We start from the raw sequence: 27,444 nt of genomic DNA, 5'->3' as shown, positions 1-27,444 counted from the left end.
TTTGAGGAACCTCCATACTGTTTTCCATAGTGGCTGCACCAGAACATTTTTAAATAGCCACAACATCTGATTCTGTTTTCATGAAGTCCCACAAGAACAAATACTCTCTCAGTTAGTGATTCCTTCAAGGTGTTTTAGAAAGAGACAGAGAGACAAACAGAAAGGAAATGTAGGGTTGGTTGTTGGTTTTTTTTCCATGATTTATACATAAGCATGTACATCCTTTGACTAAAGATATTTCTATTTAGTTTTGTGCTATAACCTCCAAAATGGTTGCTTCTGCTTGATGTCATTTTAAATAATGGCCAGTAAGTGATTTAACAAAATTATTTGCCTACTAAGATTAAGTAATTTTATCTTCTCTTGGTGGCATGAGAAAAGAAAAACAAGGCAAACTTAAACAGTTTTGAAAATAATGTGATCTCCTTCTTGTTCATATCTTCAGAAGGATCTAATAGGAGGACCACTCACTTTTGTTATAAAGCTATTTTGATAAAGGTTGAAACACCGTAAAACTACACAGTGCAACCTAAATGAGGCTAGTGACTGAGCTGATGCGTCAGCATGTCCAGTATCAAAACTACACCCACGGGTTTTTTGTTTGTTTCCATGGTTTCTTTTTCTTGGTTTATCAAAGGATTGAGGAACAAAGATTTTAAGAAGAGGTGGATTTCTAGAAGCGCCATTAATTTATGTATCCCATTCTTTTTTTGCACTCAAAATACTAAATGTTTCTTGTTCCTGTGTTATGGGGACATCCAAATATACCAGTACTTTCCAAAATACTTTGAGGTCCTTGGACAGAGGCCATTGTAATGACACTGTACTAAGTATTTGATGAACGGCTTATACATGAAAGGAGATGTGTAGTACAAGCATAAATTACTGCTATATTGATACCATATCACAGTGAAGTACTCTTCAGCCTCTTGAATATAAAAGAATATTCCTACATTTGGTTCCAGCAAATACTATTGTGCTATTCTGAAATCCACAGCACAGAAATTATGACATCCGCTCATAAACAGAAAGCAAATCACTATTCAGCATTTCCTGCTCTGTTTCCTGCCAATTTCAGATAATTAAAACTTTTTTTAAACCTTTTATTCTATTCTGCTTTAATTCTGCTTCCTTTACCAAAAAAGAAAGATTCAGAAATTAAAACTTTGTATATGATAGTAACAGCAAATTTTGCCTTTTTTCCCCCTTATCCTATGATATTAACTTCCTTCATTATTGTAGACCTCAGGATATCATTGTGTTTATAATTGGAGGAGCCACCTATGAAGAGGCTCTAACAGTTTATAACCTGAACCGTACCACTCCTGGAGTGAGGATTGTCCTGGGGGGAACCACTGTGCATAACACGAAAAGGTAAGGGAGAACATTCAGTCCTATAACTCTTTCCCCTTTCCCAGAGAGGAAGGCTTAAATTCCCTTTATCTAGGAAAAGTAAGGCCAGTGCTGACCAAACTGCTGTAGACCAAAATGCATCAGTTCATAGAATAATTTAGAGTTTGTGTGAGATGAAGGATGTATATACTCTATTAAGTTCATAAATCAGTTAATTCGGTCAAAGACCTGGAGAGTAATGACCAACCTGCACTGTTAACAGTTTTGTTTCCTATGTTCAAGGAACAGACTGGCATTTTAAAGATACCCAAACATAATACTATTGAATTCTGTGAGTTTTTCTGTTTTGTTGATTAAGTACATTCATTAAGTTGATTAAGTAAATATTTAGTAAGAAGAATACAAAGATGAAGAAGATAAAGATCCTGCCTCAAGTAAGTCATTGTCTATTAGGAAAGATAGAACATAAAAAATAAGAAAATAAGTGCCTGGAGAGAGAGGTAAAAGAGCCATGGATTCTCAGAGTGGCTAAGAGAAACTAGCAAATGTTTCATGGAGAAGATAGTGTATAGCCTGAGCCTTGGATAAAAAATGGACATATGGAGGGAGAGTACATTTTAGGCAGATTTAGCCACATGAACAAGTTACAGAAAGCTACAGGCAACATACATAGAAAAAGAACAGCGAGTAGTCAATTAGCTGGAATGTGTGTAATAAGTGAAAATGTTGATTGAATGCCATAATTGTAGAAGGTCTTGAATTCCATGCTGAGGAATTTGTTTCTACTTTCTTGTGTAGAAAGTGAGGAATCATTGAAAGTTTTAAGCAGTAAAATTACAAGAAGGTCGTAGTATTTTAGGAAGATTAATTTGGAAACTAAGTAGGAAAGACAGGATGAGGAGGAAACTAGAGACCGACGGCATGATAATTGAATTTAATGATTGGGACCCTGAGAGATCCATGCTGAGCCATGTATACATAGATACACAGGGAGGCATTAGAGGTGTTTGTGTACTTTTCACTTTGTATTATTATTTGCCTCATTGTACATTCTGTTTTATAACCTGCATTTTGTAGTCTATGATAAAAACATCTTATAGTCTTAAATATATAATCATTCATTCATTAAACAAATATTAATTGAAAGGTAAGATTGGCTGGATTTGAATATTTCCCTCTTACTATTTTTGTGAATTTAGGCAGATTAGTTAACCTCTTGGTCAATTTCCAGAGCTCACTGGCCATTTATATATTTCTGTTTGTGAATTGCCAGTTCATATTCTTTGCAAGAATTATATCTGTATAATTAAGGATAGTGACCATTTTTCTAATATTATGTATTTGCAAAATATATTTTCCTCTATTTGATATTTTTGTTTTATATTATTCACCGTGTTTTGTTGTATAAAACTTTTCTTTTTTTTACTTTTATGTAGTCAAAGTTACCAGTGATTTCTGCCTTTGATGTCATGCTTAGAAAGTTCTTTCCCAGTCAAGATTATATAAATACTAACCTCTATTTTTTCCATTATTTTTAGGACTTGTATTTAAAGTTATATATTTATAATCTATCAAAATTTTATTTTGGTGTAAACTGTGCAGTAGTTTCCTTTTATAAATTTTATAGAAATATTACATGTACATACTTCATTACATACAGAAAAGTATACAAATGATAAGCCATGAAATAGCACAAAGTGAATACATCTATGTAACCACCACACAGATCAAATAATAGAATGTTACCAGTACCTCTAGAAGCCTCCCTTATTCCTCATGTCCCCTCCTTTGCACAACTCCACACAAAATAATATTATGACTTCTGTTATTATAGATTAGTTTTACCTGTCCGTAAAAGGTAATTGTTGAATGAATGAAGAAACAGTGGTTAAAATTAATCTATTTCTACCTTTCTCGCAAACAGATCCTTAGAAGAATCTCTAATCACCTTCCTCCCAACTTACAAGCTATCATTGTCCAGCATATTGGTTCCACTTTGTTTTTATAATCCATCATTATTATTTTCAATAGTCAATATTTGTTTAGATTTACCTACATATTTGCCTCTCCCCCCTCTTCATCCTGGCCCTTCTTTCTGATCCAATATTCTTCTTACTAAAGAACCTCTTTTAGTAGTTCTTTCAGGTTCTGGTCAACTTGACGTTTTTGTCTAAAAATATCTTAGTTTAGCTAAGTTTAGAATTTCAGGTTGATAGTTTTTTTCAGCACTTAGAAATCAGAAGACAGTGGAATACTGGTACTTCCCTGGCAGTCCAGTGGTTAAGACTCCATGCTTCCACTGCAGGGAGGCGTGGGTTCGATCCCTGGGGAGCTAAGATCCCGCATGCCAGTACTGTGTGGCCCCCCCCAAAAAAAAAGAAGACAAGGGAATACTATTTTCAATTGTTGCTGTTAAGAAGTCTACTCTCAATACAATTGTTTTTCATCTGTAGGCAATATTTTCTTCTCTGGCTCTTTTTAAGATTATCTTTTTGTCTTCGGTGTTCTTGTTTCAGTATTATGTATCTAAATGTGGATTTATTTTTATTTATGTTACTTAGTATGAAAATACATGTTTGGCATAATTTCTGGAAATTTTCCAGTTGTTATTTCTTTGAATATTGCATTTTTTCCCCAATTATTCTGTTCTCTCCTTCTGGAACTCCTGGGAGCTATATGTTAGGCATTTATCTATTTTTCATGTCACTTAACCTCTTATTTATATTATCCACCTGTTATCTCTCTGTGCTGCCTTCTGTGTAATTTTTTTCACATTAGTATTTCAGTTCAGTAATTCTCTCTTCAGCTATGTATAATCTGTGTTTAATTTGTCCATTCAGTTTTTAATTTCAAAGATAATATTTTTACACCTGTAATTTCTATTTGCTTCTTTTTCAGATTTGCCTGATTTTTCATTAATTTCTTCTCTTCTCATGTTTTCAAATCCTTTTCAAATTTTTCTTTAACCACATTAATTCTGTAATCTGAAGTACTTGGAGGTCTAATTCTGCTGTTGTGTCTGCTGACATTAGCTCATGATGGCTCATTTCTGCATGTAATTTTGTATTACGAGTTATCTTAAAGAAGACTCGCAGGACTCATGAGGAGCCTAAGTTGAAGATATATCTCTTCTGCATAGTTTGTCTTTCATTTATGCCAGGTACCCAAAGAGTATTATCAGTTCAGAACTTTTTTTAATGTTAATTTCTGTACTGAAGGGTTCCTGAACCATGCAGAGCTTATACTGGTTTATTTTCAAGTTTCCTTGTCATCTTCCTGTGCAGATAGAAGATTTTTGTTTTTCTATTCTCTCTTTTCAGTGAGGGCCTCTACATTATGCGAGAGTCTTAATTCTAATTCCCTTTCTTACTGAGGCCTAAGCCCTGTCTTCTGACCCTCTGCAGCTGTTAAAATACAGTGCCCTTGTTTATGAACATTGGCATATTATGAACATTGGCATATACCTATCGGGTAGTCGCAAGCATTGGTTTATACTTATCAACCTAAATTTTGGTTCCCTTTTTGTGATGACTCTTGGAGATTTCCCTTAATTTCTTAAGAGGTAAAGCTATTCATTTAAAAGTATGTAGGTCATTTTTTATCCAGCATTTCTATGTATTTTATTTAATTTCGCCTTATCTAGTTGGCCTTGATTTCAGAAGTCGAAGTATAAGTGTGGTTATGATCTTGGAAAAGTTTAAAATGGTAATGACATTATGCGAAGTTTACTCTAATTTGAAAACTCTTAGGTAGTATTTGGAAGCTTAACCGTGCATCCTAAAATGTCAGACTGAGGATTCTGTACCTAATTCAGTAGTCTGTGGGGTACCATTAAATAATTTTGAGCACAGAGTGACACAATACTATCAGAACTATTTTATGCAAGTTTTTCCCTTTGTTCCTGCTGCTGCTAATAAAAATAATCATAATAAATATTTATTGAGCATCTACTATGTGCTAGGCACTTTACTAAGTACTTTACATATATTAAGTCATTTAATCCTCATATAAGGTATGTACTATTATTATCTCCACTCTGTATATGGAAACTGAGGCAGAGAGATTAAATAACTTGCCGAAGTAAACATGGCTACTAAGAGTTAGAGACTCAAAGCCAGAGTCCATGCTTTTAATCACTATGCATTTCCTTCATAAGTATTACTTGAATGCCTGACACTGTATTGTTCTCTAAATAATATTTAATAATTTAGTGTTCAAAATGTTTTATTACTAGATAGTCATAATGGATTTTATTTTCTTAATCTAAATGAGTTCTCTCATGAATGCATATATAATTATCTGCTTTTAAATAGGCTTTAATATCAGAATTCAGAAAGGCTAATTGACTTTTTTTTTTTTTTTTTAGCTGTGTTGGGTCTTCGTTCCTGTGCGAGGGCTTTCTCTTGTTCCGCCGAGCGGGGGCCAATCTTCATCGCGGTGCGCGGGCCTCTCACTATCAAGGCCTCTCTTGTTGCGGAGCACAGGCTCCAGATGTGCAGGCTCAGTAATTGTGGCTCACGGGCCTAGTTGCTCCGTGGCATGTGGGCTCTTCCCAGACCAGGGCTCGAACCCGTGTCCCCTGCATTGGCAGGCAGATTCTCAACCACTGTGCCACCAGGGAAGCCCACACTAATTGACTTTTAAATGATCTTTCTGCGAGTTAATATTTCCCACTGAGTATTTGTAGCCCCATGGCCCATACTTAAGAACTATAGCGGGCTTCCCTAGTGGCGCAGTGGTTAAGAATCCGCCTGCCAATGCAGGGGACACGGGTTCGAGCCCTGGTCTGGGAAGATCCCACGTGCTGCGGAGCCTGTGCACCACAACTACTGAAGCCCACGTGCCACAACTACTGAGCCCACGTGCCACAACTACTGAAGCCTGCGCGCCTAGGGCCCATGCTCCGCAACAAGAAAAGCCACCACAATGAGAAGCCCGCGCACCACAACAAAGAGTAGCCCCTGCTCACCACAACTAGAGAAAGCCCGCGTGCAGCAACTAAGACCCAAAGCAGCCAAAAATAAATAAATTTATATTAAAAAAAAAAAAGAACTATAGCATTTTCTCTTTAACTTGAAACAGACATTTAAAACTAAACATCTGTATCTCAATTTTGAAAATACTTTGGATTTAGATGGAAAGATAGATTGGCAAAGATTTTTATATATTTCTTTGTAATTTAGTCATATTACATACAAATAAAAATGCATATATGTGTTTGGCTAATTAATAGTACTGTGAATAAAACTGCATTTTACTATTAAAAATGGGGGGGGGGGACCTAAACATCTAGGTTTTTCCTTAAATTAGTGTCCCAGGTCCTGAGAAAATAATCTTTAATGTAAAATTAAGAAAGGCAGAAAAAAAAAAAAAAGTAAGGCAGCTTTGTAAAAGCTTTATACTAGATTCTTCCAACTAGCCAGCTCAGTATTTCTTTGTCTGACCTAACAATATGCTAAGCAGTACACTAAATTACATTTGAGCAGATATCCTTAAGCAATAGAAGGGTCAATAAAATCTTGAATGGGATTGTTCACTGGTCCCCGATCAATGAAATTTTTAGGAAGAGGGTGTTGCTATGGTAATTACCAACCTGGAAAAAATTTTATGTTTGTGATACATAAATGTTCCAAAATCTGGTTTTTTTAATTTACTTTCATAAATATATAGCCTCCAGCAATAAGTAAATAGTGAAATTTTTCACTATCAGTAAAAAGATAGTGCAATTTGTATTTCAGAGTCCAGTTATTGTAAAGGCTTAAGTAATTGAAAGCAACAGTTTGAACTTTTAGAGGAAAGGCTCAATTTTCATGATGAATGTGGTTTACCTTGGGTATTATTAGACTGTTAAGTAATTAAGAGTTCACAACTCTTAATACATATTGAAATCCCAGACTCTCAGTAAATGGGAAGGTTAATATTTTTTAAAACTCAGTTTTATACCTGCATATAGTAGGACTGCTGTGAGCAGCAATAAAATATGGGGGGAGAAGTTGAACAATTTGTTTCTGTGAATTGTTAGGGTTTAATTTTTGTGGGAGTCTGTGCAATTTCCTATGTAATACATGGATTATTTCTTAAAAGTCCAAAGGAATAAGTGACAAAGACACAGCCTTAACCTCAAAACTCTACCATACAGAAGTATTATTTTGAGAGACTATGGCAACCAGGAAACAGAGTATACTTTTAGATGTGCCATGATGAGTGCCCTCTCTTTAAGCTTTTCTTTTTTTTTTTTTAATTTATTTAATTTATTTATTTTTGGCTGTGTTGGGTCTTTGCTGCTGTGCGCGGGCTTTCTCTAGTTGCAGCTAGTGGGGGCTACTCTTCGTTGCAGTGCGCAGGCTTCTCGTTGCGGTGGCTTCTCTTGTTGGGGAGCACAGTCTCTAGGCACGTGGGCTTCAGTAGTTGTGGCATGCAGGTTCAGTCGTTGTGGCTCATGGGCTTAGTTGCTCCACGTCATATGGGATCTTCCTGGACCAGGGCTTGAACCTGTGTTCCCTGCATTGGCAGGCGGATTCTTAACCACTGCACCACCAGGGAAGCTCCGTGCCCTCTTTTTATACTTGGAATTATGTAAAATATGATATGCCCCACAAAGATCTGGATTGGTGAGCATTGCAATAAGCAGAAAAGAAATCATATCTTGGGAATTCCCTGGCGGTCCAGTGGTTAGGACTCCGCGCTTTCACTGCCATGGCCTGGGTTCAATCCCTGGTTGGGGAACTAAGATACCGCAAGCCCTGCGGTGCAACTGAAAAAAAAAAAAGAAAAAAGAAATCATATCTTGTAGCTCAGAGTGTTATATGCTGATATAGAAGCTACTATCCTTCCAGAGTGGGAAATACCTATTGCAAGATATTTCTGTGATACAGGTCACTTGATTTCCCTGATGTATTAAATAAAATCTGCGATTATGACAGATTTATTTTGCAGTCAGATCCCAGCACTACCACTTACTAGTTTACGATTTGGAGCAAGATACTTAATGTAATAGGTAGATGGGTCAAAACTCATCTCTTGCATCTTAGAAAATCACATGAACCTCTCATGTAGCAATTTGAACAGCCTTCATCCTGGGATACCTTCTGTTTCTAAAATACATTGTGATTGCCTTCACTGTGAATTGAAACAAAATCTGTGTTAAACAAAACAAAAAAATGAAAAGCAATTCTTTCCTTCCCTCCCTGACGTATGTATTTCCAGAAATGAAAGTAACTTTTGGTGAGAGAATAGGACCTGTGTATAAGTAAGCTAAGTTTTAAGCCAGGAGGTAGCTGAAGATAAATGTCACTTAGAGGTTTTTTTTTTTATTATAAAATATCTGCTTTATTTTTAAGAATAAAGGACTATTATTCCATGTTAAATGTGGTTGCCATTCTCTGTGAAAGCATTGAAAATTCTAACATTTTTTATTTCTTAAGTTTTTTGTTTTACTTAAAATGTCCCTTAGATTTTAAAAGGAAATATACATTAGTTGAATCTGAAATTCAACTTGCCATTTAGAGTTCTAATTTCAGCTGCTCTCTCTTAAGTACCTTATTTCTTTAAAATAGTTCTTTTGTGACAATATTTTTCAGTGCTTCAAGCACTGATCACAGTGAAACAGAGTTCTACAGGCCTTTTGTAGTTATATGAATTGTTTCTATAGGACCTGCTCTGATGATGTGTAATTGTAATTATCTTTGTTTAGCTTTAAACACTATTTAAAATAGATGGTGTGTGTTTGCTAAGACACCAAGGAACTTTGCAGAAACTAATTATCTCCTTAGCAACATTCTTAATAAAACTGCTTTCTGAATGGAGAGAGGTAGTCAATATTTTCTTCTCTCTCCATAGCCATATGAAGTTTAATATGAATTTTGTATTGCTTTCCCTTCTCCTTTTATACATAATGAAATCAAAGAAATAAAAGATAGTAACTGATCACAGGGACCTCTTTACAGGCATAATTTTCATGCCTTTTTCAAAGCAGAGAACCTGCCCTGAAAAAGGATCTAGGTAAATAGATTCAGCAGTGGCCTGAACACATGCAAGTGCTTGCCCTAAGCAGTTAGTCTGTTATGTCTCTGGGGTCCATGCAGGTTTGCAGTGTGCAGACTGTCATCTCCTGTGTCAGTATTTGCACATCTTATGGATATACTTCCCCCTGGCCCTTACTACTTCCCTCTTCATTTGTCTCATTAGTCATACTGGCCTAATAGATCCTCAGTTAGCGGGGAATAAGTCAAATTTCAACTTCTGAAATTATATATGACATGGGTTGTTCTACTCACCACGAATATTTTCACCAAAGTCTTTGTGAAACAGTCAGAAGTAATATTGCCCTAGTTATGAGTTCTAGAATAGATAAACATTTATTGAACAAATGAGAAGAGCATAAAGTCAATAGTTCATTCACTCTTTCAGCAAATATTTACTGAATATTGGTATACCTCTGTGAATAAAAGCAAATATCCTAATCCTCAAGAAGCTTACATTTTAATGCAGAGACAGAAATAAACAATAACTTAATAAATAAGTATATTTTATAGTAAATCAAAGATGATCAATTCTATGGGGGAAAAAAGCAGAGCAAGGTGAAGGGAAATCAGTAATGCATAGAGGCAGTAGGGTTCAGTCACACTACTCAGTATGGTATCAGGAAAGGCCTCATTAAGAAGAGATTTGAGCAAAGACTTGGAGGAGGTGAGGCAATGAGCCAGAAACAGATGCGGGGAAGAGAATCTCAGGCACAGCAGCGCTGTGTCCTAAGGCAGGATCATGCAGTATGTTCAAGGAGACTGAAGAGTCTGGGGTTGCAGTCAGGGAGGTATCAGGCACCTGATCGTGGAGGGCCTTGTAGACTATTTTGAGGACTGGTTTTCACTATGAGTTAGAGAGCATTGTAGGACATTGGGGTTTTTTTTAACAGCTTTATTGAAGTAAAATTCATATACCATACAATTCACCCCTTTAAAGTATACAATTCATTGGTTTTTGGTATATTCACAGATATGTGCAACTACCACCACAGTCAATTTTAGAACATTTTCATCACCTCAGAAAGAATCCCCCAGCCTTAAGCAACCACTAATCTACTTTCTGTCTCTATAGACTTCGCTGTTCTGGACATTTCATATAAATGGAATCATACAATATATAGTCTTTTGTGAGTGGCTTCTTTTACTTAGTATAATGTTTTCAAGGTTCATCCATGTTGTAGCCTGATCAATACTTCTTTCCTTTCTACGGATGAATAATATTTCATTGTGTGAAATGAAATACCATATTTTGTTTATCCATATGTCAGTGATGGACATTTGAGTCATTTCCACCTTTTGGCTATTATGAATAATGCTGCTATATACATTTGTGTACAAGTTTTTGTGTGTATTGTAGAGTTTTGAGTAGAACCATGGCATCTGACTTATATTTTAGCAGAATCACCCTGGAGATCAAGTTAATATGAATTGAGAAGTATTATTTATCTTAAAATATTCAGAATGAATATGGGTTATTATAAAAATGCAAGTTTCCTAGACATATATAAATGAACTATACCCATTACGTATTCACCTACTGAGTCATTATTCTTGTTGTGTTTCTGAAGCACATGATCGTACCTTGCAAATAAATGAGCATCTTGGTTTGGGTTTTGAGCTGGCTTGCCTTATCACTTCACAAGTCAATCAGTGTTAAAGAGTTCTGGTCCTTGCTGGCAGCAGTTGACATGTTAGGTTAGCTGTGTGAGCTGAGAGGCCAAGAACCAGATCAGTACGGATGGAATTGTTCTCCCAATAGAAGAAATCCCTCTGTCTTCTCAGAAACAGGATAGAAGTGGAGTAGAAAAGGGAGGTGAGGTGAATGTATTAGTCAGTAGTGCTGCCAACATTACCTGAGCCCTGCCTGAACTGCGGATGAAGAGAGCTCTTTAGTCTTTCCCAGTGTTGTCAGTCAGTTCAGTACTTTCTTAAGACTTTTGACAAGGAGGAAAAGTAACCCTAGATCAACAATCCTCTTACTGCCAGATTCCCTTTCAAACCAATAATAATGACTACACATAGTAGGTTCTCTATAACACTACTGGATTCAAATAAACCCTCATTAACAAGCCTGCACAATAATTAATGGTCTCATTTTTCAGTTATTTTCTCTCTAACTAGCAAAGACAGATGAAGAAAAATAGGCACCCCCCCAAGTAATTCATGCTCATTGTAATAAAAAAAATTAAATATAATAGTCAAAATCATTCATACTACCACACAACTCAGAGCTAACCACTGTTAATATTTTGGTATATTTTCTCCTAGTGTTTTTTTCTTTACCTGAAGGTTTTTGAGTTTTGTGTGTGTTATGTTTGTTTTTGACATAATAAGGATCACATTACATTGTCTATAAAGTTTTGTACTTGTTTTGCCCACTTTTAATTATACTGAGAACATTTTACCATGTTATTAAAATTACTTAAAATGATCCTAATGGCTCTATAGTTTCAATTTTAAGGATGTATCTCTGTTTAACCATTACCATTTGACATTTAGATTGTTTACAATTTTTTGCTTGATATAAATACCGCAGTAAACATCTTGTATATTGATAAACCCTTGTCCTATCTCTGAATATTTCCTCAAGATAAATGTACAGTGAGACAGTCTCAAATATTGCTAGTAGAAGTGTAAATCCATAACTTTTCTGGAAAGCAATTTGACATTATATATTCAAGGGCATGGGGTTGACTTCATGGCCCTTGTTGTTACTGAGGTTTTTTTTTAGTTTCTTGATTTTTTAGAAGCCCTAACTCAGGTGTTGGAAGTGTTCTATATCTTGATCAAGGAGATGGTTACATGACTGTATACATTTGTCAGAATCATCAGATGATATCCTTAAAAGTGGTACATTTTATTGCCTATGAATTATATCTCAATTAAAAAATTAAAATTTTAAAAAACAAAGCACTGTAGTACCAAACTGACATTTTTTCCTTGATATGGTTAGAAAGATAGAAAGCTAAAAAGATAAAAAGAAATCGTTTTCTTACTATGTATTTCAGTGTTATTTAGTGACATGCCCTAGAACCACCAGATATTAGCTGGTGTTACGAGCACATGATTTGAGAAACACTGATCCATAGCAGCTCCTAAGAGGGGATTATGATGACACTAAGAAGGAAAATTTATTTAGCATATACTATGTGTTAGACACGGTTTTAATACTTTATACCCGTGCTATCCAAAATGTAGCCACTAGCCTTTGTAACTACTGAACACTTGAAATGTGGCTAGTCTAGTTTGAGGTGTGCCACAAGTATAAAATACATATTGGATTTCAAAGACTTAGTACACAAAAAGTGTAAAATATCTCATTAATAATTTTTTAAGTTGATAATGTTTTAGATATATGGATTAAGTCAAATATGCTATTAAAATTGATGTTACTTACTTCTTTTTACCTTTTTAATGTGCTTACTAGAACATTTAAAATTACATAGCCACTCACATTTGTGACTTGCTTTGCATTTCTGTTGGATAGTGCTGCTTTATTCATTAAATTTTTATTTAATTCTCATAACAACCCAGTGAGGTAGGTATTTTTATTATTATCATCAACCTTATTTTTCAGATGAGACGTAGAGTAGTTAAGTACTTTGTCCAAAGTCATAGAGCTAGTAAGTGGCAAAGCTGGAATTGAACTCAGTTTGTTTCCAATCTGGGCACTCAGTTGAAATAATATTTTAGGAAGATTTATCTAGCTATAATTTTTTTAAATCCCTTGCTTATAAATGTCACTTATAAGATAGCAAAATATGTTTTTACCTAATGGAAAATATGTGAAGCTTTCTGCCTACTAAAAAATATTGTAAACCAAAGCAGGGAAAAAACAGTATAAAAGTAAGGAATCATTTAGTTTTGTTTAAAGATTTCTGTCATCCAGAGATAATTAAGAATGAGATTTAAGACAGTGTTGCCCTTTGGATAAAAATGACTAACATGATTAACTAGTGGCAGCTGTTAGTTTCATTACTACCCGAGATGATGCCTGAGCTTTGGTAATAACATAATTCTGACAAAGGCAGGACATTAGTGTTTTTTTGTAGAGAGTACAGTTTAGAGCTTAGAAAACAGTTGGCATTTTGAATTTCTGTAGATAGATTTGAAGCTGGGAGGATGCCGATTCATATTATCAACAGGTTCTTTATAGATTTCTACCTAAACAAGTAACACTAGAAACTTGGACCTTCTCCTATAACCACGAGTTGGTTTGATCTCTGAATTATTTACTGAAAAATTAGGATCCTGTGACAGAATTTACATTTCAAAGGAAGAGGAATTCAGAGGACACTTCTTCACTTGTAGGTATTTCAGAATCAGTTTTGAAACTGTTGGAACCATCACCATCTACCATCTCTTGGTAGAGATTTTTGGGAGAGTTTACTTTTCTCCTGTAACCAAAGTGTTAAAACACCATTGCCAAGAGCTGTGATGGAGTGTATCACCTGTCACTGACAAGCATTTATTGAGCGCTGTTATGTGTAAAGTTCTGTGCAAGGTGTTAGAAAGATGAAGACATATTCTATGTCGTTAAAGATCTCAGTGTCTAATGGAGAAATAGGCATATAAATGAATAACTCTAACAAGATGCTTCTTAAAAAAACTAAATTTAATCCAAGATTCAAATCTGTGTCCCCTGATTCCAATTTATTTGTACATTGAAACATATTTTTTAATTAAAAATAGCTTTTTGTTACAAAATCAATACGTAATCCTTATAGGAAAAAAATTTAATACAGTTAAGCAAAAATAAGGTAATAAAAATATTCATACTACCACCATCACACCATTGGAAATGTCAACCATCTTGATGTATGCCCTTTTAGGTTTTTTCCTATTAATGTATACACATGTATGTTTAAATAAAGTGGAATATACTATACATGTACTTCCAATGAAAATATGTATATATGTCATTTTTAATAACTGAATAGCATTCTATTGTCCAATTGTGCCACAACTTATTTAACCAATCCTGTTTTTTGTTCACTCAACAAGTACTTATTGAGCACCTATGATATATGGCAGTGAACAAAACAAATATTTTTTGATATTCATTGTTTATAATTTTTTTACTCTTATAAACAGTGCTGTAACAAACATGATTTTATATACATCTTTACACACTTGTCCATTTGTTCACTTGGGATAATAGTAATTGGGCATTTACTATATGCCAATCTGCTGACTTCATTTCATATATTATCTCATTTAATCTTCGTGATTCGAAAGGTAATATTGTTGTGGTTCCAATTTTCAAGTGAAGAAACTGGAACATTAAGAGAAGACAATTAAGTAGTTTGCCTTAGGTCATATAGCAAGGAAGTGCAAAGCTAGAATTCAGGTTCAGATTTTTGTGGTCCTAGATTCAATGCGCTACTAGCAATGTTGAGATGAAATTACTGCATCAGAGAATATTAACATTTTTAAGATGCTTAAATACTAATTTGCCAGCCAGAAAAATTTTACGTTCATAGCTTCACACCATGCCCTTTCAACCCTGAAGTTAACTGCTCCTGATTCTTAAAAATAAACAAATTTTAAAAATCATCAATTTGGGACTTCCCTGGTGGCGCAGCGGTTAAGAATCTGCCTGCCAATGCAGGGGACACGGGTTTGAGCCCTGGTCCAGGAAGATCCCACATGCCACGGAGCAACTAAGCCCGAGCGGCACAACCACTGAGCATGTGCTCTAGAGCCTGTGAGCCACAACTACGGAAGCCAACGCACCTAGAGCCCGTGCTCTGCAATGAGAGAAGCCACCGCAATGAGAAGCCTGTACACTGCAACGAAGAGTGGCCCCCGCTCACCGCGACTAGAGAAAGCCCCGCGCGCAACAACGAAGACCCAACGCAGCCAAAAGATAAACAAATAAAACTAATAATTTTTAAAAAATAGATTAAAGAAAAGAAAAAAATCATCAATTTGTATGGAGAAAATTAGTTAAAAAACATTTTACTTCAACTCAAAAGAAAGAAGAAAAAAGCAGATAAATAATGCGAAGCTAAAAGAAGAGACCAATAAATGAAAAAGTCAGAAATAGAGACAGAGTCAGAGAGGTATGTACTGTCTGGTTTCAAAGCAGCCTCCAGTTCCAGATTCCAGCCTCTTATGAGGCACTGATCTTACACTGGTTCAGTGATAGACCCCCACCCCCATGTCGTTGAGTATACTTTTTTTCTTTTGCTTAAGCTAGTTTGAATGGGTTTCTGTCTCTTGCAGCCAGAAGGTTGCAGTTTAGGAAAATGATATTATCTTTTACAAGTTTGTAGGATGTGCCTTTTTGTGTAGTATGTAAGACCCTCTCCAGTGTTTGCATATTTGTTTCAGGATTTGTTGGGTTAGACAAAAACTTTAGGGTTAGACAAAAAACTTTAAATGAAAGGAAAAGCTCAGAAATGCTAATTCTGTGTAGTGACACACGAGTGACTCGTTTACTCTTTATTTCCTATGTTATCTACATTTTAATGTTTTTTAATGATGAGAAAAATATTAAGATGTTCTACAAATTTTTAAAGGTCAATTTGATGTCCCTTGGGATTATTAAGTAGTAAAGTATGTAGTTGATTATCCTCTACACAGTCCTGCAAAACTGTATTACCTTCCCCAATTGAATGATGCATCCTTTAGGACATAAGTTCTTTCACTAGGATTATCATTAGAATTTCTGGGCTTGAACGAGACCTGTTATTTATAAATCACCTTATTGTACTCTTTGCTCTAAGAGGCAGTGTAGCACAGCAATTAAGAGCAAGGGCTCTAGTGACAGACTGACTACCTTTTTTAAATCCTAGTTTTGTCATATGTCCACTTGTATGAACTTAGGCAAATTATTTAACTTTTTTGGGCCTCAGTTTTCTCAACTGTAAAATGGAGGTAATAATAGCTCCTTATATCGTTGTTATGATGATTGGGTGATATATATAAAATATTAGAGGAGAATCTGGTGCAGGGTAAGCACTTAATATGTGTTGCTTGCTGCTGCTGTTGTTATTACTATTACATTTGGGGGAAGTAAAGTAAAAAAGACTTTGGATACTCATTGTCACCACCTCTATTGTCACCCATACTTCCAAATCACTTGTTTTGAAAGCTACTTTAATGTAATTCAAGAGCAGAATTATATTATTATGCCAGGTAGGAATATACTGGGGCAGTGGTAAAATTTACTCTGACTGTAGTCCAATTTCCAGGTGACTTTTGTGGTCTTTGGAGAAAAAGCTGTAGTAGCTTGATTTCCATTTGTGCTCACACGAATTTCCCCTTTGAAGCCTCCAGACTCAGTACCTCTATAATTAATAGACTTGCACAGAGTCTTCAACAATCATGTTTGCTACAGATAGGTTATTTGGAGCTTTGTTTCTTGTTGGGTTTGGGGGGGCTGTTTGTTTGTTTTGGTATGGCGGTCACCATTCTACTCCTCTAGTTGTGGTTGCTCTGACAAATTGACGTGGTCTTGAATGTTCCCAGTGGTGAGAAAGTACATCTGTAGCTCTCTTCATTCTCAGATGATAACCTCCTTTCATATCTTTATGTAACTGATATGACAGGCGGTTCAGTCTTGAGGAGTCCATCTTTTGCCCTGTGGACTATGAGGATAATCCTTTCTCCTCCCATGATACTCCAATGAATGATACATGCACGGTGCTGGGTGCATGCAGAATCCCATTGGTTGCTTTTCTGTCCTGTTTCTTCACAAGGGGAGAGGAAGTAGGACCAAGGGCTCCTATTTATTTGTTTTGCTTTGCTTTGCTTTTTGTTTTTTCATAAATCAGGTGTCCAGTACTAAGGTGGGAACTGGGAAGGAGTAGCTACGTTTTTTAATAGGCAGTTACACTGTTTGTAAGAAAGTATCATGGGGTAAAGTAACCTCAATGGAATTGGTTATAATCAAGGAAATATTTTATATCTTAATTCAGTGTTTCCCAAGGTCTGTTCTATAGAAAATTTGTTTGGGGAGATATTGATAGATATTCCATTTTAAAAGATTCTTAGCCAGCTAAGTTTGGAAAAGTCACTGTATCCTCCTGGAAAGGAGAGATATTCACATTAGCATGCTAAAGATTGTGAGAAACTTCAGAGGATATGATTAGTACCAGGGACACACAAAGGCACAAAATAAACATGACACATCTTTTGGAGTGTCTGTTTTCTTAGAATTGCTGGGGGGAGGGGATGTTCAGGGGTAGAATTAAGTAATTTAACTGGTAAATTCCTTATCAAAAATATGTTTATGTTGAAATGTAAAAGGTCCTTTTATGAAAAGTAACAAAATCGTTATGTATTTTTAAAACAAAATACCAGACCTCAAAGAAAGATGTAAGCTGGTAAACCAATTTGGACTGTACCCTCAGGACTAATAAATTCATTGTCTTCTGTTGTTACGGGTTCTTAGGAACAGAAATTTGAGAAGTGTTAATGTATGTAAGTTAAATAAAATGCATCCAAAATAGATATAATTAATTCTGGCAGAGTAATCAGGAAATGCTTCACAGTGGAGATAGCATTTGTGCTAGACCTTAAAGAGTAAGTTGGATTTCCATAGGAAGAAAGAGCATTCAGGACTGAGAAAACAGCATAATTGAGGACAGGAGGTGGTGGGGAAAGGTGCCGCCCATTTGAGAAATAATGAGTTCTTTCTGGGTAAAGTATATACATCCAGTGAGGAGCAAGATAATCTGTGTGTGTGAGATTCCTAATATTTTCCGACATAAATGTTGAATGCCAGCCTTTTTTGCTTACTCCTGACAAAATTGCTGTTGAATATTTCGGAAAAGTGTAGCACGATAGGTGACATTTAAGCTGAGGTCTTAACTTCTTTAAAAAATATGAATCTGATTCATGTATTCCTTCAGCAAATACTTAATTCAACATCTACTTTATACTAAGGATACACACATCAAGAAGCTATTACTCGAGGTGTACATTAACTGGTAAGAGAAGTCATTAGAAGAGAACTTCCACGGCTCCCACTACCGCTGCTATCCTCTGCCTTCACATCACAGTGGAGAATGCTCCTGGCTAAGCCCAGCCCTCCTACTGGGGCGCCAGATTCCATCCCCTCACCTACCCCAGGGCATCACTGCAAACCTGCTCCTCTCTCAATCCTGAATGGGTTTTTCCCACCCTATTGGATCATTCACAGAAGCGTAGAAACATGCTAGGTTTTTTCCCCATCTTTAAAAACCTTCTATTAACCTCCTATCTCTTTCCACGTTCTGTACTATTTCTCTGTTCTCTTTTATAGCAAAATTCTTCAAGACTTGTTTTTACTCACTGCCTCTGATTCCTCTCCTTATATATTCTCTTAAACCTCCATCTTCTTTTAAACCTTACCTCTTCTCTTAAGCCACTCCATTCAGGCTTTCATGCCCATCAATCCCCAAAATTGCTTCTGTTGTGGTTCCAGGGATCTCCACATGGCTAAAGTCAGAGTCAACTTTTAGTACTCATTTTACTTGACATACCAGCAGCATTTGACACAGTTGATCAGTTCCTTCACTTTGAAAGACTTTTGTCACTTAGCTTCCCGAAACTGTACTCTCCTAGTCCTCCTACCTCACTTGCCATTCCTTCTCTGTCTCTTTTGTTCATTTCTCCTGTTTTTGGAATCCCTGGAACTCTGTCCTTGGACTACCTCTCTTCTTGTCTGCACCTCACTCCCATCTAGTCTCATGGCTTTAAATTTTATCCTCTAATGACTCCCAGATTTACATCTCTAGTCTAGAGTTTTTCAACTTCAGCACTGTTAGTATTTGAGGACAGATAATTCTTTGTTGTGGGGAACTGTCCTGTGCATTATAGGATGGTCAGCAACATCCCTGGCCTCTACACACCAGATGCCAGTAGCACTCCAGCAGTTATGGCAACCAAAAATGTTTCCAGACATTGCCAAATATCCTCTGGGCATAAAATCACACCCTTCCCCATTGAGAACCTCTATTTTTAGTCTGAGCTTCTCCCCCAGACTCCAGATTTATATATCCAACTATTTGACACTTCTACTTGAATGTCTAATAAACATCCATATTTAACAATGATCAAACCAAGCTTCTGATATTTCTTCTTAAATATAATACCCCTCAGACTTATCCATTCTTCTAGTTTCTTAGGCCAAAAACCTTGTTGTCTTCGTGACTCCCCTCTTTCTCTCACCTACATCCTGATTTACCAGTAAATCTTGTGATCCTTCCCTTCAAAGTGTGTCCAGAATCTGAGGCCCCCTCACCACTACCACCCTGGTTCATGCCACCATCACTTCCCATCAGGATCATTACAGCTGCCTTACCCTTAACCCCTATAGTCTGTTCTCAATACAGCAGTAGAGCGATCCTGAGAAAATATGTAATTCAGGGCATGTCACATCTCTGCACAAAACCCTCCAGATGTTTCCCATCTTACTTAAAGTAAAAATCAAAATTCTTACAATCCTTACCAGGCCTTACATGATCTCATCTTCACACTCCCTTCCATCCCCTTCCCTTAATCGCTCTAATCTCATCTCTTACTACCCGACTTCACTCCAGCCACACCGGCCTCCTTTCTGTGCCCTGAACGTACCAGGCCTTGGACCCCTTGCACTTGCTCCTCTCCCAGATATGCCTTCCATTGCCTTATTCAAGTCTTGGCTCAAATGTCAGTTTCTCAGTGAGGTCTTCCTTGACCACTAGATTTAAAATCTCACACCACCACTATCACCTCCAAGTCTCCTTCAAACCTGCTTTATTTTTCTCCATAGCATTTTCTTCATCTAACATACTAGAGAGAGTCATCTAACATACTAGAGAGAGTTCTCTTGAATAAGAGAACAAGATTATCTGGGTTTGCATCCCAACCTGGTCACTTTCAAGATATAAGACTTGATTCCTGTGCCTCAATTTCTTTGTAAAGTAGGATAGTTTCTATCTCATTAGAATAGTACCTCGCATATAGTAAGTGATATGTTTTCACCATTATTATTATTATTATATTTTACTTATCAATTTTGCTTATCTTCCCTCCTCCCCCAGTGGAATATAAATTCCATGAGAGCAGAATTTTTTTACTTCACTTACTGCTATATTCACAGCTTCTGGAACAGTGCCTGGCACATAGGTGCTTAATAAATGTCTGTTGATCAAATTGTTATCTCTAGAAAGACTAATGGGGAGAAGAAGAGTCAAAGAAGACTTGAGCTTTATGTATACTATTTAAAACTTTTACAAAAAGAAAGTATTCATGTATTACTTGTGCCCTCAAAAAACTCATAGGCTTACATGGAAAATAGACATGTAAACAAATAAATTCCTAGAGGAATATTGTGAGAGCGAGTTGGGTTTTAAAAGATGCATCGTTCCACTAGATAAAATGCGAGAGGGGTGGGACAGCTTTCTAGACAGAGGGAGTAGTATGTGCAAAAAGCAAAGAGGTATAAAACACAGCGGTAGCTCTGACAACTGTAATCAGTATTTTGATGTATTATAAGTTCCATCTTGGTGAATGGATAAAGAAGATGTGGCACATATATACAATGGAATATTACTCAGCCATAAAAAGAAACAAAATTGAGTTATTTGTAGTGAGGTGGGTGGACCTAGAGTCTGTCATACAAAGTGAAGTCAGTCAGAAAGAGAAAAACAAATACCGTATGCTAACACATATATATGGAATCTAAAAAAAAAAAAAAAAAGTTCTGATGAACCTAGGGGCAGGACAGGAATAAAGACACAGACATAAAGAATGGACTTGAGGACACGGGGAGGGGGAAGGGTAAGCTGGGATGAAGTGAGACAGTAACACTGACATATATACACTACCAAATGTAAAATAGGTGGTTAGTGGGAAGAAGCTGCATAGTACAGGGAGATCAGCTCGGTGCTTTGTGACCACCTAGAGGGACGGGATAGGGAGGGTGGGAGGGAGATGCAAGAGGGAGGGGATATGGGGATATATGTATACATACAGCTGATTCACTTTGTTATACAGCAGAAACTAACACAACATTGTAAAGCAATTATACTCCGCAATAAAGATGTTTAAAAAAAAAAAGTTCCATCTTGGGACTTCCCTGGTGGTCCAGTAGTAAAGAATCTGCCTTACAATGCAGGGGACATGAGTTCCATCCCTGGTCAGGGAACTAAGATCCCACATGCTGTGGGGCAACTAAGCCCATGCACCACAACTACTGAGCTCGCACGCCCCAGCTAGAGCCTGCGTGCTCTGGAGCCCGTGGGCCACAACTAGAGAAGAGAAAACCCGCACGCCACAACTAGAGAGAAGCCCATGCACCGCAATGAAAGATCCCAAGTGCCGCAACTAAGACCCGACGCGGCCAAAAATAAAATAAAATAAATAAATAATAATAAGTCTTAAAAAGAAAAATAAAAGTTCCATCTTATCCTTCTCTCTCACTAATTCCTATGTTCCAGCTAAGTATTTGGCTGTAATTAGAAGCTTTTTACTACATTAAGGCAAATATCTTGGGTTATTTTCTCATTATTTTCCTGTAAGTCTTTTTCTATTTTCCTGCTCCCCAGAATGTCCATTTATTTTTTCATCATACCACTCTTCAGATTTGATTCTAAATTCCTCCAATGTCTTTGTTATAATAAGAAACTCACATGTAATTTCTATCTGTGGAGTATAGTAAAAAAAAAGAGGAAATAGATAGATAGGTAAGATAAAGTTTTGTTATAAGATGTAACTTTGTTTAGGAACACAGTTGTTCAGCTCAATTATTTTAGTAATTAAAATTTAAAATCCTATAAATGTTAGTGTCTAGTCCCTTACCAAAGACTTAAAAGTGAAGAAACTTGTTTTTCAATGTATGATGCAAGACTTTTTGAGGTTGACTTTTTAAAATCAGGGATTTTTTCTGCCCACCTTCCTTCCCTGCGTAGAGCTGGGAAAGCACCCTTGATGACAGCACAAACCAAGGCAAGCAATAGCGCTAATCCACTAGATTAGCTCCTGGTACCATCACTGTTTATACCATCTCTCATGTTGCATTGTGATTGTGTATCTCTCTGAGAGCCCCTTAAAGTTAGGAGTCATAACAAGTGTTCATATGTACACCTAGTTCAGTGCCTACCGCATAATGGATGCTCAGTAAATACTTGTTAAATTTAATTGAACTGAGCTGAATTGAATTGGATTATAGTACCACAGGGGAAGGGGATTTTTGAGTTTGCTTTTTAAGTAAGACTGATTTAAAACAAATCTAGAAAAGAAAAATCATTCTTTTTTGTTATTTTTAAACATAGTCTAAAGTTTGGGGTACAGATACCAATATGTTCATCACCTATAATTTTTAAAGCATTCTGCAATGACTCATCAGAGTCCCCAAATAGATACTTTTTAAAAAGCCACAATGGCCCTGGGAACAAAATTAGGCCTGGCAAATATAAATAGTGTTTTCTCTTTGCAGTCAAGAATGTGGGGTCTTGGGCTTCCCTGGTGGCGCCGTGGTTAAGAATCCGCCTGCCAATGCAGGGGATACGTGTTTGAGCCCTAGTCCGGGAAGATCCCACATGCCGCGGAGCAGCTAAGCCCGTGCGCCACAACTAACTGAGCCTGCGCCCTAGAGCCCGTCACCCACAGCTACTGAAGCCCGTGTGCCTAGAGCCCATGCTCCGCAACAAGGAAGCCACCCCAGTGAGAAGCCCACGCACTGCAACAAAGAGTAGCCCTGCTTGCCGCAACTAGAGAAAGCCTGTGTGCAGCAACAAATACCCAACGCAGCCAAAAATAATAAATAAATAAATTAAACTAATTTTTTAAAAAAAGATACCTAAAACACCTAAAATTAAAAAAAAAAAAAAGAGAATGTGGGTCTTGTTGATACACAGAGGAGGATCTTTAAGTATAATTTCAGGAAAGTTACTCCTTTCCTTTGCACATGTAGGAGTCTCATGTGAAGCAAAGATCACCTCATAAATTCCTATAGGGTTTCCCAGCATGTTTGTTTCATTCTTACTAAAAGTCCCTAATCAATAACTTCTTGTGTTATCTTTCAAAAAAAAAAGGCAATGCTGCCTCATTTCCTGACGCTTGTTTTCTGACCTCAAAGTGTCTCCTGTCCAACTGGCCAAAGAGCCAGGCTAGACAGAGGTGCCAGTATAACAGAGGTGTTCAGTAGAGGAATAGATGAATTTAGCTTCTACTCCTTTCCCTCTACTTCACCATTTTCTTCTTTTGCAAAGGAGTTTGGAATTTAAATTTTCTAAGCCTAGAATCTTCCAGGTCTAAGACTGCACAGCTGTGGTAATAATAAGGTACCTGGTCATTTCTCCAACCCTCAATCTGCTATAGACCTGTATCCTGAGAACGAGTCCAGCATACTTATAAGTTATGCCCCCCAAACTCCTGTGTTATAGAGAAGGCTTTCTTGCCAATGGGTAGCTATTTTAATTACTTCATTTATTCCGTATACCTTTATTGGGTACCTACTAGGTGTCAGCCTCTGTGATAAACCCTGGAGATCCAAGATGAATAAGTGTTAGTCCCACCCTAAGTAACTCAGAGTCTATTTTGGCATCAATAATGTACAGAGTACCTAATTAATAATAATATGGTGCTAAAATAGCACTAGGACAAAGTGATAATAATGATGGCGGTGATTAGTTCAGCATGGAGGAGAGTTTGGGAAGGCTTCACAGAAAAGGTGGCTTTTAATCCTCAGCCTTAAAGGATAAAAGGGATTTCATCAGACAAAGAAGGGGTAGTCTATCATTTCAGGCATAGGACATAATAAGAGCAAAGGCATAAAGGTATGAAAGCTCAAGACATGTTTAGGGAACAGTGAATGGTTGGGCATGGAAGGCACATAGGCTGCGTGGTTGGTGGGAGATAGAACCAGACAAGTGAGAGTATTGTGTGGTACTGAAGGGCACGGATTCTAGAGCTGGGTTTGAATCCCAGCTAAGACGCTAACTAGCTGTTGTGACCTTGGCAAGTCACTTAACTTCTCTATAGCTTGGTTTCTTCATTTTTTAAATGAGGATAATAGCATATATACATATACTACATTTATATGTATACACACACAGCTTAAACCAGTTCTCAGAACAAAAGAAATACAAGTAGTATTATGAGACCACATTATGAAGGGCCTTGAATTTTAATCTGTATGTTATTCTGTAAGCAAAAGAAAGGTTTTAAAGCAGAAGAGAGGAGAGTATGCAACAGGATATAATCTGTATCTTAGAAAATTGGTGCCACTTTGGAGAGTAGACTGGATAAAGAAAAGCTAGAGGCACAATACAAGTTCTGAGGCAGTTTCAAGAGTTTAGATAAGAGGTGCCGATATAACATGGTTCTGAGTTGATGTACAATAGTAGCCTTGCCCTTAAAAATTCTGGGTTCCTGACTAGAAATTTCAAACTTGAAATATTAGTCTTAACAGATCTTCCAAGTTTAACGCTAAAAGACACAGTGAGAACCCTGGGGAAGCGCACAAAGGGGCTCTCCTTCTAGTCTGGATGTTTTAGTGCTCAACTGATGCTTCTATTCTGCACCCAAATATCAGACCAGTGCTTCTTCCGTTCTGTTCATGATATCCTTTCATCTAGTTAAATGTCATGAGCAAGACATTCTGTTTTGGAGATGCTTTTTTTTTTCCCTTGAGTAAACTCAAGTCTACCGGTCAGTTTCCTAGAGGAAGTTCTGGCTTCTGGACTGCACAGCCGAAGCAAGGAGCGCTCCCAAGTTACATCAAGGTTAGCAAGCAGAAGATGAAATGAAGATGGAGAGGTGAGAAGAATGGCGCAACTTCCCCTCTTGCCTCGCTGCAGGCTTTCTCCACTGACCAGAAGGGTGTTGGAGAAGAGCCTTGGGTTTTGTGCTTCTTGTTATAACCCATCTCCAGGTAGCCTGCTGATTCCTGAACTGTTGGCACAGACACCAAGACTCCAGTGGTGAGTTGAGAATAAGTCTGAGCCCATTCCAACCCACTTTTCTCATGTTTTCTTTATCAAATAAATAAATGTATTCCTTGTATTTGATAGCACAATCACTTCAGTTTCTGGCGAATTTTGTTGGGATCTTACTTGAGAAAAGGGTTATCAGAGGTTAAAGGAGTTTTAAAAAGTAAAAATCAGATGCACATACTGTAGACTCTTCTCTTGACCCCTTTTATTTTTCATTAACCACATTCCTGAACAACTCATTTCTGAAAACCCATCATATTTCTGTAAGAACCATCCAAAAATTGTCCCTAAATTGCAATTTTCTGTGGAACTGAGAAACCATGTATGACTACAATAAAAATCCATTTTGTGAAAAGACACAAGTGATTTGTTTTTGTTTCTTTGGGGTTAATAACTATTTATGGGAATTTATGTGATGAGCCATGAGCTGGCTTTACACCAAACTTAGAAAAGGCATTGCCTCTACCCAAAGGATATTTAAAGTATGTCAAGGCAAATAATAAATTCTGGTGTCAATGGGACTTCCCTAGTGGCACAGTGGTTAAGAATCCACCTGCCAATGCAGGGGACTCGGGTTCAATCTCTGGTCTGGGAAGATTCCACATGCCGCGGAGCAACTAAGCCCGTGCGCCACAACTACTGAGCCTGCGCTCTAGAGCCCGCGAGCCACAACTACTGAGCTCACGTGCCACAACTACTGAAGCCCATGCACCTAGAGCCCGTGCTCCGCAACAAGAGAAGCCACTGCAATGAGAAGCCCACACACTGCAACGAAGAGTCACCCCCGATCGCCGCAACTGGAGAAAGCTCGCGTGCAGCAACAAAGACCTAATGCAGCCGTAAATAAATAAATAAATTTATTTGTTTGTTTGTTTATTTTTTTAAAATCTGGTGTCAATTTCACTTCTCTTGAAAACAGTGGAAGGTGATAATGTCATTAATATCAGGAAATTATGGTGTGCTCAAATCATATCACAGTCCCTCCTTGGTGCTCTGTAATAAATTTTTTAAACCTTTCTTTTATGTTGATTAACATTCTCTAGCATCAGATAGCCTAGGCTCAAGTCTGTGTCAAGTGATGTGGCTTTGGGAATGTTACTAAGTCTCTTTGTGGCTCAGGTTCCTCATCTATAAAAAGAGAGTAATAAAGTACCTCCTCATAGGAGCATAAGGACTAAATGAAATGAGAGAATACATTTAAAACACTTAGAACTTTGGTACATAGTAAACCACCCAAGGAAATTTGACTACTAATAGTAAATAAGATTGATTGCTGTCTCCAAGTTGGGGATACAAAATCACTACACAAAATGGTTGGATCCTGTCATCCTCCCACTACATTAATCAGCAGTTCAAGAAGTAGAGGGAAGAGCTGAAGGGTCATCTGATCCATCCCCCCTTTCCCCATTCCTCTCAGCTCTCGACCACTGTTTCTTCGCCTTACACTCATGCGAAGCCCTAAGCCTTTTGTCTATATTACAGCTAAGAGCTAAGATCTAATAAGTTCTGTTTTGGGTTTTTTTTTTTTTAATAATAAAAAAAAGTGAGGCAGCCTTACTTTTAAGGCTAGGGGAGACAAGTTTTAAATGCAGCATTTTACAAGTTACGTAGTCTTTTCACATAAACAGAAACCTCCTTCCTCCAAGCAGGATTACCTGTGCTTGCCTTTCTCTTGGCAAGATAACTCTGGAATAAGAATAAGAACAGAGACTTTTCTAATATCATTCTCCTCATTATTCACTTGCTTCCATTGAGCCTACTCAGCTAACAATATCAAGAAGTCTAGGGACGTCCCTGGCGGTCCAGTGGTTAAGACTCCACGCTTCCACTGCAGGGGGCCCTGGTCAGGGAACTAAGATCCCACATGCCGTGCAGTGCAGCCAAAAATAAATTTTTTTTAAGTCTAAGAAATGAGCCTTACCTTCAGGATGTTTTATGCCAGAAGTTGGCATTTCTTTATTAAGGATCAAAGATTCATATTTTTATTTAAGATTTACAGAGCTGATTACATTATTACCGGTCCTTTATTTTTTCTTCAATCTTTTGGCCGCACCACGCGGCATGTGGGATCTTAGTTCCCTGACCAGGGGCCCCTGCCAGTGGAAGCGTGGACTCTTAACCACTGGACCGCTAGGGAAGTCCCTAAAAACGTCATT

General features: G+C 37.2%; 1 protein-coding gene across 6 annotated transcripts in view; it reads left to right on the top strand.

Annotated features, from left to right (window-relative positions):
- The window catches only part of VPS45 (vacuolar protein sorting 45 homolog), a 67,137-nt gene extending 41,487 nt beyond the window's left edge, over positions 1-25,650 (top strand). For 4 of the 6 annotated variants that reach the window (XM_082361747.1, XM_082361745.1, XM_082361746.1 and 1 more), the window contains 2 exons: positions 1,243-1,374; positions 25,010-25,650. In XM_082361747.1, the coding sequence (XP_082217873.1) occupies positions 1,243-1,374; positions 25,010-25,097 (220 nt within the window). In that variant the 3' untranslated portion in view covers positions 25,098-25,650. The remainder of the gene's footprint in view (positions 1-1,242; positions 1,375-25,009) is intronic. The other 2 variants (XM_082361749.1, XM_082361748.1) reach the window with 1 other exon arrangement.
- The last annotated feature ends 1,794 nt before the right edge of the window (positions 25,651-27,444 follow it).

This window comes from Balaenoptera borealis, assembly GCF_965194805.1.
Source record: "Balaenoptera borealis genome assembly, chromosome: 1".
NCBI classification, from domain to species: domain Eukaryota; kingdom Metazoa; phylum Chordata; class Mammalia; order Artiodactyla; family Balaenopteridae; genus Balaenoptera; species Balaenoptera borealis.
Note: the sequence above shows the minus strand (reverse complement) of the source record. Positions and strands in the feature narration are given on the sequence as shown.